This window comes from Mercenaria mercenaria, chromosome 1 (genome assembly GCF_021730395.1).
Source record: "Mercenaria mercenaria strain notata chromosome 1, MADL_Memer_1, whole genome shotgun sequence".
NCBI lineage: Eukaryota > Metazoa > Mollusca > Bivalvia > Venerida > Veneridae > Mercenaria > Mercenaria mercenaria.
Window position 1 is genome coordinate 115,387,881 of NC_069361.1, and position 13,425 is coordinate 115,401,305.

Below are 13,425 nucleotides of genomic sequence, written 5' to 3' on the forward strand. Positions count from 1 at the left end.
ATTTATCTGATGTCGAAACATGATTCCTTTATTTGAAGACATATTTCCTTGTCATGTTTTGTTCAAATATCGTATTGTTATTACACGCTATTCCACCAAAAGCAAAAATAAACACAGATGCGTGCTGTAATTATTATATTTTATGCTTTGACGAAAAGTGCCACTTTTTCCAATTTTTCAAGTGGGTCGTCTACCTTGAATGATTGTATCTAAAAACTTTGTGCTGCAACATATTATTTTAATTGTGTTACAATGTATGTAATTTTAGTATTATTTAAGATTGTTAGAAAATCGACAGATCTTGAGCGCCTGTGATATATTACAGACTCCTGTAGAGACCAGCTTTAAGCGATCGGAACCACGAGTATCTTTTATGTATATGTTTTTAATTATGGTTCTCCTACCCCTATCTTTGAGTCAGTATATTATACATATTATACACTAAATGCGTGCATACATGCAAAATCTTGCGTATTTTTGCCGTACGCTCCGATGATAATGATTGTGTGACATGCGCAGATCATCCTGTACCCTTTTAACATATTCAAAAAAAGTAAAATAAAAAAAAAATAATAGAAAATCTTGTACAAACTTAACAATTGCATGAAATAAAATAAAACACATCAGTTACATATCTCACATATTCGAGCATTTACGAATACGCTGTATCTAGTCACATGAAGAAAGACCTTGCGTGTTTGATTTCCTCTGTGTAGCGTCAGATAATATCCGGTAACCAGAAAATCATGTCAGCTGCCGTTAGAACGATGAAAAAAATATACTTGTTGTTATAATATAAATCAGCAGACCGCACAAATGAAGAAAGTGTCCGTTAACTAGTTGTGAGAAATGTCTACGTGCTGATCTAAATGTTAATGCTTTTATTTTTGTTGTACAGAAAAATCATTTCTGCCATTGCTTTACAACATAAACAAAAAGTAAGTTGATGCTAGCGAGCAGCTGTATAAATCGTTTGTGAAACTGAACTACAAAAGGTTACAAAATAAAGTCAGTGAAAAGATTCTTCGAAAACAAAATGCAACCAAGCAAGATAATAGCAAACTCGGTTTGGTTGCATCTGTTCATGAGCGGTAATGAAATGTGCAACATTCCTCACGTCCCGTAACACCTGCTTATAATGGAATTCTTTTATAGTAAGAGAACATGACAAGTATACTATGCTAAATCTGTTTCTGAAAGATTTTCATGCTTTATATGCCGTGTAATGGTGTGTAGTTTTTGTAAAACAATGCGTTCTTCATATGATTTGATGATGCTCATTTTCATGTTAGTAAGAGGATTTTGAACAACCAATCAAATGAACATATTTGATGGTATCGTCCTCTCGTCCTAAAGTGTTCAGCTTTGGTTAATTAAATAATTACTTTGAAATACCGTGAACATCTTAATACCCCAGTCACACATACGGCGCGGATAGCTACGTTCAGCTACGATAGAAACGTAGTAATCCGTAGATAACCTGAGCCGTACGGATTGGTACGGACTGATACGGATTACTACTTTAAGGTACGGCTCAGGTACGGACCGATACGATTCGACACGGATTACTACGTTTGTATCCGTGGCTAGACGTAGCTTTCCGCGCCAAATGTGTGACTGGGGTATAATACCAGTCACACATACGGCGCAAATAGCTACGTCTAGCTACGGATACAAACGTAGTAACCTGTATCGTAGACTGGTCCCCTGCGAACTTCAAAAAAGTACGACAGGTAACCTCCAGCGACTTCTGTAGTCTGATTGGCTGATGGGATTTTGGTAAACAAATATGGCGGCGACTGCGAGGTAAGCTACCGAGAGATTTTATTTTCTGACGAAATGTAGATTTGTTTCAAATCAATACAGGCAGTTACAAATCCCATTTCATTTAAATGTTAAAGATTTACTGTTCTTCATTGTTTGTTTAATGTTAAGTAGACGAAGGTCTTAAAAATACGCGTAAATGATGGCATACTGCCGATTAGCCCCCAGTCAACTCGCTCTTGTTTTGACAGTTCGTCCCCAAATAATTGATTTAATCATTTAATTAATAATCTAAGTTAGTTTAGTTTAATAATATTTTATTGTATTTGTTATTAGGCATATGTACAATAGTATGAACACAAAAGTAACATATACAAATGGATTGGGCCACGAGTTATATCAACATCAGCAAACGGCCCGTTCCACATGAAGTCAAATTAACAGCTCTGTAAACAAAGTGATAGATAATATGTCTATGATAACTTTTTAACTATGAATGAGAAAAAAAAAGAATATGCTTTAAAACCTATTAATTTCTGATCAAAGAAGTGAGAAAACGGAGGAGAAAATGACTGTAAAGAAGATGAAAAAAATAACTTTGAACTGAGATTAGATAGATCTAACATCAATGTTTCACAAAGAAAAAAAATATTTTAATGATTGAAAAATAATCAAAAATCCAGTTAGAGAAAAAGGAGGGACGATTCCTCTGAATTGTTCGACAGCCGGCACCCGCACCAACCCAACCACCCCGTGGACCCATCATCTACATCGGAAATAACACAGGGGCTGCAGTAGTAAAACATTAGTAAAAACGTTTCGTATTTTTTATAAATTTTTGAACTTCTGCAAATAGTCTAACATTTTCTTCATCAGTACGACTACTTATTCCAAATAATAGTTTGTTAGTATTTATCGGATGAAACGGTCGTGTATTACGAAATAATATATTCTTTGGTCAGCAAATAAGCGACATCGGAAAAAATAATGTTCAGCATTTTCGAAATTATGACCACAGTTACATTTTGGAGTGTCTTTTAGATGATTATTGAATAAGTCTGCATGTAAGTTACTACAATTATTTCTAATACGGGCGTGATGGACCTGTTCAGCTCGGTTTCCACTAAGGAAGAATGTTGGTACAATAGGGGGTTTGTATACTTCTTTCAATTTTTGTTTGAATTTTGCGAGTGTATCTATTTCGCGGATATTTTGATCTTGTTCGTCCCACAGTTTTATCGCTGATGGTATTACAGATTTTGAATATATTTCTAGGCGTCTGGGTAGCGTTACAAAGTCCGAGTTATTTCTTAAGAAGTACGAGTTAGAGTCTAAAACAGTTGGCGGAAATAGTATATTTAAGTAATCGGGAAGTTGACCATATTTATATTTATGAACTAGAATCAATTTTTGCACTTTTCTTCTGTCTGCAAGTGATACCCAACCTATTTCGCGTAAGAGATTTTCTATTGAGACTGACCTAGTAAGACCGCTTACTATTCTCGCTGCCTCATATTGTAATTTTTCAATAATATTCTTTTCATAAGAAGTACAATTATCCCAAACTATAGACGCATATTCCAAATACGGTCTTAAGTATGTAATATAAATTTGATTGAGTGATTTTCGCTTTATTTTGAATTGAAGCATTCTCATAGAACCAAGTACTTTAGAAGCTGATGCTACGATGTTAGAAATATGGGTATGCCAAGAGCCGTCCTGGCTTAAAGTTAGACCTAAGTGTTTATGATTTTCAACAAAGTTTAACTGTGAGTTTTGGAAAGTTAATTTAGGTCTAGCCATATCTGAAAGGGAAAAAAATAAGACTTCCGTTTTCGAAGGATTGAAGTTGACTAACCATTGTTTGGACCATTTATTAATTATTTCTAGGTCTGCATTCAAAATTGATTCCATGTATTGTGTATTTGAAGATGAAACCGCGAGAGAACTATCGTCTGCGAAAAGACGTGTAACACTAGTAAGGGACTCTGCAATATCATTAACGTAGATGAGAAAAAGTAACGGCCCGAGCACCGATCCCTGTGGAACGCCTGATTCTAAAACTTTTTCATTAGAAAAAGTAGAGCCGACAAATACTTTTTGAGTGCGGTTACTAAGATAGCTTGATATCCATTTAATGATATTTCCAGAAATACCGTATTGGCGAAGTTTGAATAAAAGTCCTTTATGCCAAACTCTGTCGAAAGCTTTCGAAATGTCACAGAAAACCATACACATAGATTGTTTATCGTCGAAAGATTTACATATTTGGTTATATATATCGATAAGTTGGTATATTGTAGAATGTCCTGGTAAAAATCCTGACTGGTTTTTGTATATGAACTGGTTTTCACAATTAAGGTAATTATACAAATATTTAAACACGATACGTTCCATGACCTTTCCTACGCAACTTATTAATGAGATAGGTCTGTAATTGGAAGCCATATCCTTTGAACCTTTCTTAAACAAAGGCATAACATGAGCTTTTTTCCAAGAAATTGGATAAGAGTGTTCTCTAACTGATCTATTAAAGAGGATACACAGAGGTTTGTAAATAGTTGACGCTGTTCCTTTTAACATGCGATGACTAATTTGATCCGGGCCACTTGCTTTATTAACCATTAAGTTTGATAGTACATCTATCACTTCTTGTTCTGTAATAACAAGATTATCTAATGTAGAGTCAGTTTTTAATCTGAAGTCTGGAAGATCTGTATTAGAATCATCAACATTAGAAACAGCGACAAAGAAGTCATTAAGCGTATTCGTCTTATCATATTCTGACGTTGAATAAGTATTATCGTTGTTTAATAACGGTGGAATGATTTCACTTTTTACCGAATTTTCTTTCATTAAGGTTTTAACAAGTTTCCAATACTGGCGAGGATTTGAAGAACTTAAATCATTCAGTGAAAATTCTATAGAGTTATAAAATTGTTCTTTTGCATATTTTTTCATATTATTGACTTTGTTCCTGAGATTTTTATAAATTTTCCAGTCAGATACTTTGTTAGAATTTATTGCTATACGTTTTTGTCGATCACGCTGACGTGAAGGTTTTCGTATTTCAGAAGTATACCAAGGTTTGTCATTGGGACGGACTGTTACTAAACTTGTTGGAATACAAAGTTTTGCAAGATCTATGTATCTTTCAACAAAAGAATCAGCCGCATTATCTAAACTACCATGATTTAAAAATGACCAGTCTGTATTACTTATAAGAGTATTAAATAGCTCAAAATTTGCATTTTTGTAATTCCATACTTGTCTTTTGTAAGATGAATTTAACTGTAGATCAATCTTAATGTGAACGTAGGTACCAAAATGATCACTTATATCCCTGTCAGTTTCAAAAGTTCCTGCGTCAAAGTAATGAATATCTTTTGTTATTGCAATCGGATCGATAAGTGTGCTAGAATGACTTGTTACTCTTGTTGGTTCATTTATAATATTGTTCATGTTATTCAATGTAAGAATGTCACGAAATTTATGGTTTGCTGCATTGAGTTGGTCTTCATTTACATCTCCTACCATTATAATGTTACTATTTATTTCGGCCGCTTTTTCAAGACAAGTATTAATTCTATCCCAAAAATCAACAAGTGAGTTCGGTGGTCTGTATAGCGTGCAAATTAAAAAGGATTTCTTGTGGTCTTTGACATTTATCCACATTGATTCCGGTAAGAAACCTTCCAATTCTAGTAATCGTTTTGGCCGCAGTGAAGACGAAGTGTACATTAAAAGGCCTCCGGAGTGCGCACTTTTGTCTTTTCGAAAAACCGTATCGAAACCATCAATGTTTAAGATATCGTCATCTACATCAAAGGATAAATGAGTTTCTGTAAAACATAAAATACTGTTGCTAAAGTCTGAAAAAGTATCCTTAACGTAGTTCAATTTATTTCGAATACTGCGTATATTTAAATGGAAGATTGTGAGGCATTCTATAGTATCTGGTCCAGGATTTTCTTCTATATCACCAGACAGCAGAAGAGTTACTTTGACCATAATAGACGAGTATATAAATTGAATGAATAATTCAGAGTTAATCTGTTCATTGCTTAGCAAAGCTCGTGAGTTTAGTATATCACATACAAGAAGAACAATTACAAATGAACATTCAATACAAATTAAATAGCTCCATATATAACACAATATGCGATGCAGTATGCTCACTTGTTTTATAAATGTATTAAGTAAAGCTGCAAAAATTACATTTAATAAACATATGCGAATTGTGAATTTCTTTGTCAAACTCTGTCCCCTATGTTTATAATAAAGTCCAATGGCCTGTCTCCATGAAATTATATCGTTACCCATGGGGGAGTAATATCAAGTCAAATACTATGGAGTAAGGCCCTTGGACCCAAGTTGTCAATTGGTGTAGTATTGAGACCCCGCGGCACCCGGAGCCGATACGAACACACAGGCAGTCGAACAAAACAAAGGATAAAAAAACTACATGAAACATAATTTGTATACAAAAACACACCAATTTAAAAATGGTGAAAAACTAGGTGAAAAATGCTATTAAACTATTTCTCGTACTTCTCTATAACAAATGAGTTTGACAATATACAGTAGAGGGGAGATTATTCCTATAAGACATAAGACATAGTTTTCTCCCTTTAAATATTTCGTTTGTCATATATTGGTTATTTGATATAATTAATCAAATGCATTGCATGAACGATATTTTTTATACAAAAACAGCGTAATATTACACAAAACCTTCAGAACGTATACAAATGAAAGATGGTTTACATAATAAAAGTCTTATTTCATCACTTATAAAAATCATATTTCATGTATACATTTATCAAAAACTAATGCACCATACTGAAGAATCATCTCATATCAAAATTTCTTTAATCCAGTTTACGCTTATCATATTACCAAATTAATATTAGACCGTTAGAAAAGTCCATCATACTATGATATAAATTATTGTCAGCTTGAATTATTGTACCACAATAGTGTATTTAATAAATCAACCGATAAACTTGACCAATGATTCACTTTTTCCGTGCAATTGATAACAATATAGCAAAGAGTGTTTGGCTAGAAAACTAAAGTAATGTGTCACATACATTTTAAATTGAACAATATGACGAAAACAATTTAATGGATAATACAATTTGATATGTGTTTTGATCACTGGACTTAGTATTTAGTTATACTTGGATTTTATGAAAACGTCAATTAGAGGTACGTACTACTTTTTATGTACTAATTTCTTATTTCAACAACCGTTATGATTATCGCACGGGTAGCTAAATCTACCTTGTTCACGCACCCATGATTGGCATTCACAACATGTTATGACTGTAAATAATTACGGGTTATAAAGTAGATCATTTTATGTGTCAACATACACACAGATACACTTAGAAAATTTTCACTATATAGTTACACCGTGTATTTAAGCTGTTTGATGGTATATATATCGGATACACTGAACTTTAATACCCAACCGGCAACGGCTTATCATCCTTGACTGCCTGGATTACTAACATATCTTTGATGTGAACTTTGAAAGTTCAAGTCTAACGCCTCATACTGTAGATACTTGTTTTTCATACAAATGTATAGATTCTTTAATAACAAATGGAAAGAGGCAATTTTGATGATAACTTACTTCAGCTTTTCCCAATAGCAATTACCAGTAAATTATAACATACCCAGACCGGTAGACATAGGGTCAAGGGATCCGGTTACTGCATCCGTTTGTTTATAAATATGAAACATATTTCTAATTTTGACACTTATAGATTCAACAACAACAAAATTCACTTTCATTTGAGCTGCACCATGAGATTGAGAAGGCCAAAATATATTCATAGCTTCTATGCCATCTAAACAGCTGATCGCATGTATTTTATCTGACCGGGGCCCGACAGGGGTAGCCGAATTCAGAGATCTATGTATAGATCTAACCAAAATAGTGATTTTGCAACCAGCATGAATCCATGCTGTTCACTAACGGTTTCTCTAATTGCAAGAGGCGTTGAAAGCGAACAGCATGGATTCTGACCAGACTGCACGGATGCTGGTCGCAAACACACTATGTTGGTTTTCTCATGGCGCGGTTCATTTTGCTATTTTTACATGTACATACTACCAAGTGTTGCTAATTTATCAGCACATATCACAACAGTTCATGATGTATTTAATTTTGTTTCGTTGAAATGTTTACAAGTATCACCCGTCACATATATAATATAGGTTGCCGTTTTGTATATGTCTTTTCAGTTATCATCTGTTATTGCAGATTTGGGAACTAATTGCACTTTTATATTATATATAAATGAAAGTGTTAGGATGCTCTAAAATGTCTGTGTTGCTATGGGGTTACTTCTTGTAGTGTAAGGAAACACACTTACTTCTGTAAGAATTCTAGGTTCAAATCCTAGCAGGAAGCCCTGGCATACAGAAAAAATTGTATTAACTATTTACTTATTTCTGTAGAATGTAATAATTTATTCATTATTAACCTAAATATTGACAGCTCAAATTTTCTTTGTCTGTATTTTTGTCATGTCTGTGTTGGCAGAAATGGGGGAAAAGCATCTATATCAGATCACTGCAAACAAACAATATTTTTTATAATTTTTATTATTAAAAAAAACAACAACATTTTATTTTCCCTTTATAAGTCATTTTGGTTTTAATTTATATGCACTGCAGGCAAAGTAATTTTTGAAGATTCATATTTGAGGAAACTTAGGAATGCATTAGAGTATGTAGTATCTGGAACAACTGATAGACTTCCTGGTAGTATATGGAAAATAGTGAAACAGGTTTTTTTCTTCTTTTTTTGCAGCTGAGACATAAAAATTATTTTGGACTTTCTATGATTTCTTGGAACTGATGCCAGTTGTATAAGAATATGCCTATTTTTCATTTTAAACATGTTTCTTAAATGAGATTGACCAAATGCAAGTTTTTCATTGGAGAACACCAGAATGTGTTGACCAATCTGTTACTTATGTAAACAGTTAATATATACTCTGAGTGAAATTTAAAGGTTATTGTGCCAAAATGTTTTCAAAAATTATATATTTTCCAGTTTGAAAAAATTGCCTGCTACACTCCACACTCCATAATTGTAAGAATGTAGGAAGAAGCCTGGTTTCACAGAAATCCAGTTTTCCCCATTTTTTATTGAATAGGTATAAAAGACTTTTTACAATTACTCAGAAAATTATACTACTTTAAGCCCATACTTTGCTGTTTGTCCTTTCCTGACATGTCCTTTTTTCTTGTATATCATAGTTCAGCACAGCAACATAAAAGTAAATTTTACCCAAACGTGCTATTTATTCATACAGAAAAATCTCAAACAGATAGTTTTAGTTAATTTTGTTAAAAACATTTTTTCCAGAGTAATTAGCATTAAAAATTCCTGATTTGAAATAACACTGAGTCTCCAAATTTCACAAAAAGGAAATCAACTTATATGTGAGGTCTAAGCCTTTGTATATGAGAAATATTTATTTGGACTTCCAATTAACAAAACATTGTAGGTTTTTTGTCATTAATTGTGTATTTTTGTACAATTTTGTTTTGGTTTACACTTTGAGAAATAATATAGATAACCATAAAACATAACAGGCTTTCTCTAAATTTCCCACACAATAATTTGTTGGTACAAGGACAATATGAAAGACTAATATACAGTACATGATAAATTCAAGATCATATACTTGCATACTAATCACCAAAATATAAATTATTGTCTCAATACATTTTTATAACAATTAAGGGATCTCACACCATGAAATGTGACTGTCCTCATTGCATTATGTACCTTAATAAAATTATTGTTGCTTTTCTTTATCTTTAAAATGTACAAGTACCAAATTTTTGTGACAGATAGTTTAAAAGTACCTATATAGATGTATTATAGGTAACTGAAATGAAAATAACTGTAAATATACAAAAACATTTTTTTTTTACTTTGACATATCGAGGGTTCAACGCAATAAGGGCGTATCTACATATGATTATTATATGTAGATACGCCCTTATTGCGTTGAACCCTAGATATTGACTTACATTCTGTCTAGAGACAGGTTTGTTAAATCTTTTAGATATGGCCAAGTCATAATTATTAAATGAATAAAAAAAAATATAAAAGAAAAATACTCTTTGAAGTGATAGTCAAGACTGCAAAAATTGTTCAGTAGTTATAGCTGTGCTGTAAGTGCACATCTCACTGTGATGTTTATTGGGGGAAGCATGGGCTGATCTGAAAGGGGCCAAAATACAAAAAGCATTGATTTTTGACAGCCTAAAATTAATACATCAGTCATTTTAGACAAAAGTTCAGCTGGCTTCATTGAATCACTCACAGAACTTTATTTACATTACTCTTTATTATTGCTGACTGTCAAAGCCATCACCTTAGTCAAGTTGCTTATATAGAAAATTTACTTGTGACATTTTGTAAAAAAAAAAAGTCATGCTCAAACTGCCTCAAAAGTCAGTTTGCACCATTTCAGGTATGCTTACACAATGTTCCAAGCGGTCATATGCTTGGAATCCTCAAGAAACTTTGCAACTTCATAAACCAAAATACTGGGGGGGGGGGGGGGGGGGGGGGGGGGGGGGGCTAGAATGCACTTTACTGCTAGGATTTTAAAACGCAGGACGTGCTCGTTACAGTCATTTAAATAAATTGTAACAATAATTTATTCATTAAAAGAAAAAAGAAAAACGGGGCTGTGGGGGCAGTAGGAAAAAATGGGATGTATTTATTAAATGTGCGTACTGGTAGAGTGCAGGTGTCCCTTTTTGGGCAGCATTTTCTGGTAGTTTCAGCTTTTCTTCATTTGTTGAACAAAGACATTATTACTTGAAGTATAAGTTGTGTTTTTCTCTGATGATCATGCATAAAATACAACGAAATGAAGTACTTTCGTCATAGAAATTCAAATTTTTCCGAATGAATCGAGGTAAAAAGTTTTCATGTTGTTGTTGTCGATATGTCATTCTTTATTTACCTTGGAAACAAGGATACGATTTCATTGGTTGGTAAAATCTAGGACACTATCTCATTGGCCGAGCTATTCAGGTGCTCGACTGGTATATATTTTGATTACAGAATCAGCGTTGTTCAAATATTATTATACGACGCAGTCTGTTAGCCACAATTTTGGCTATTTTGCTTAGTGGTTACCTGATCCAATAATTGGAAGCCATTTTGAATGGGAACCAATATTGGACAGGGAACCAGATTACCCGTATCGATCCGTACCTGAGCTGTGCGGATTGGTACGAATTGATACGGACTACTACTTTTAGGTACGTCTCAGGTACGTATCAATACGGATAGATACGGATTACTACGTTTTTATCCGTGGCTAGACGTAGTTTTCCGCGCCGTATGTGTGACTTGGGAATGAGGCTGCACAATCACGTTAAGAAGCAGTAAAAGTACGTACATTTAGTTTTAGTCAGTAATTTAATGATTGCTCGCACAAGTCTAGGGTTACAGTAATCTAGATAGACCAATAACTTTTATAGTATTACCCTTGTGATATGTAGCAGTCTTAAATTGTACAAGTTGAATGTTGGACAACTAAAAATCGAGAAAAAAAACTGTGTTTTTCGTCTTCTACTCAATGAAGTATTAAAGTACCAGTTTCTGTTACTCACTTCAATAATGTGTCATTTATTTTTAACGTGTTTGAGTACCTCTGCGATTAAACATGTGAAAATGAGACGTATACGGAGGTAGTTTTACCTCGTAAGATTCCGTGCTACAGTTATTTTCCAGTTGTATTTGGTAAATATGTAAAACATTTTAAAAACTTTGGTATGAGCAGACTATATACACTTTCCGTTTTGCATGTGTTTAAAGGTAAAAGTTCCTTGATTACCGTTGTGAGTCGACGGAAGTCCCTACCTTGAATTGACGGAACATTTGATTTTCAGAAGAGTCCATACCTTCCCGGCATCCAGTCTAGGCCGATGTGGAAGTAGTCTAAATTTTAGTAGATCACCAAGCACTAAACATAAGTCTGATATTAGGCGCTACCAGGAATCAAATCCAAAGTCCAATCGCCTTACCATTGCGCAACTTGCACATATGTCTGACGAGACCGGTTGAAGACGTCATGTTAGGCAGCCGTTACTGAAAAGTTTGATATTTGTCTTCGGGTCTGTTTCGACGGGTTGTAAAATGCATTTTCTTTTGTTAATATGCCTTCTGCTAAAGGGCTGCGCAAACGTACATTGGCATACAGTTTTTACGTGTTCTTTTTGAACATTCAGTTTGTTTACATTTCTAGACTTTTTGTTACATTAATTCATCTGTTTATTTACATTGTTCGGTAACTTTCAAATACTGTAAAATCATTTAATTTCGTGGGCATGAAATTTCGTGGTTTGGGTCAAAACGGCAATTTCGTGGGGATATGAATTCGTGGATTTCAACTTTTGAACATAAAATGAATGAGAATTTCACTTGTTCGTTGGGATTAAATTTCGTGGGTTGACTCAACCACGAAATCTACGAAAATTAGTCCCCCACGAATATTAATGACTTCACAGTACATTGAAGGTTTGTGCATTGTTAGTTAGACTGAACTCCTTAGCTGTGACAGCTTATTTCTTGTTTCTTTGTTTTGTCATCGTTTCTCTAAATATACGTTTTTTTTGTATTTTATGTACTTATCCATTATGTGTACGCCCATACCACGCTGTAGTATTTCGTTTCTTCGGGGGACTGCGAGTTTTAACGTCGTTAAGTTCATTGTAGAAATTTAGCAGGGTAAGGGTTAAATGACAAACCTCCGCCTCTCTTAACAAAACAAGAGTCATCCTTGGCCGAGTGGTTACTTTCGCTGACTCTGTATATCTTGCCCGTCACTGCTGTGGGTTTGAAACCTGGCATTGAGTGCTTTGAGTGTAGTGTTCTTGTGAGGAAGCCACCCAACTGGATAACGGATGCTTAGTAGTTATATCCTACGCAGGTGCCCGACTGTGCCTGAAATGGTGTCATACACGAAGGGGCATCTGTGCTCTTCCTACACTATTGAGCTGGAAATCGCCATATTACCTACAATAGTGTCGGTGTCATCTCAAACATAAAAAACAAACAAACTTTACAAAACCTTGAAATGGACAATTAAAATGTATTTCTATTTGATGAATGTATCTATGATGAATTAAACCGTCGTTAATACATACTAGTATGCTTGAAAAAGATATCAAGGAAATCATGTGCATTTATTTGCAATCCAAATGTGTTCCTTTGATGAAACTATATATTAGCAGTATTCTAATTTCTTTATAGCAGCAGGTTTTTAGATTTCTCTACAGAAAGAAGTCTATACAGGACAGGAGAACGAACGCCGAAATTCGATTATTGTCATGCTAAAAAATGTTTACAAGGTTTTGTCCGCGGTGTCTGATAATATATATAAAGTCAACAGGGGTTATAAATGTATAGTTACTTCCAATTCAGTTATAAATGATTAAATGACATTGTCCAAAAAAGAACGCGATAAGATTTGAAAATGCAATTATCTAGTAGAAAACTTCTATTCTCTGGAACGTATCTCTGAATATTATTCAGAATAACAGAGTTTTAATGTCACGCCTTGTCTTCCTTTATTTTCTCCTGTTTATCGTTGACGTGACAGATGAGGA

At 33.9% G+C, this 13,425-nt stretch overlaps 1 protein-coding gene across 1 annotated transcript in view; it reads right to left on the reverse strand.

The window, feature by feature from the left end:
• The window catches only part of LOC128550953 (uncharacterized), a 36,369-nt gene extending 23,702 nt beyond the window's left edge, over window positions 1-12,667 (reverse strand). Inside the window, exons 1-2 of the mRNA XM_053531170.1 lie at window positions 12,565-12,667; window positions 4,308-5,606 (exon numbers count right to left, since the gene is read on the reverse strand). Of these exons, the coding sequence (XP_053387145.1) occupies window positions 4,308-5,606; window positions 12,565-12,667 (1,402 nt within the window). The remainder of the gene's footprint in view (window positions 1-4,307; window positions 5,607-12,564) is intronic.
• Window positions 12,668-13,425: the final 758 nt, after the last annotated feature.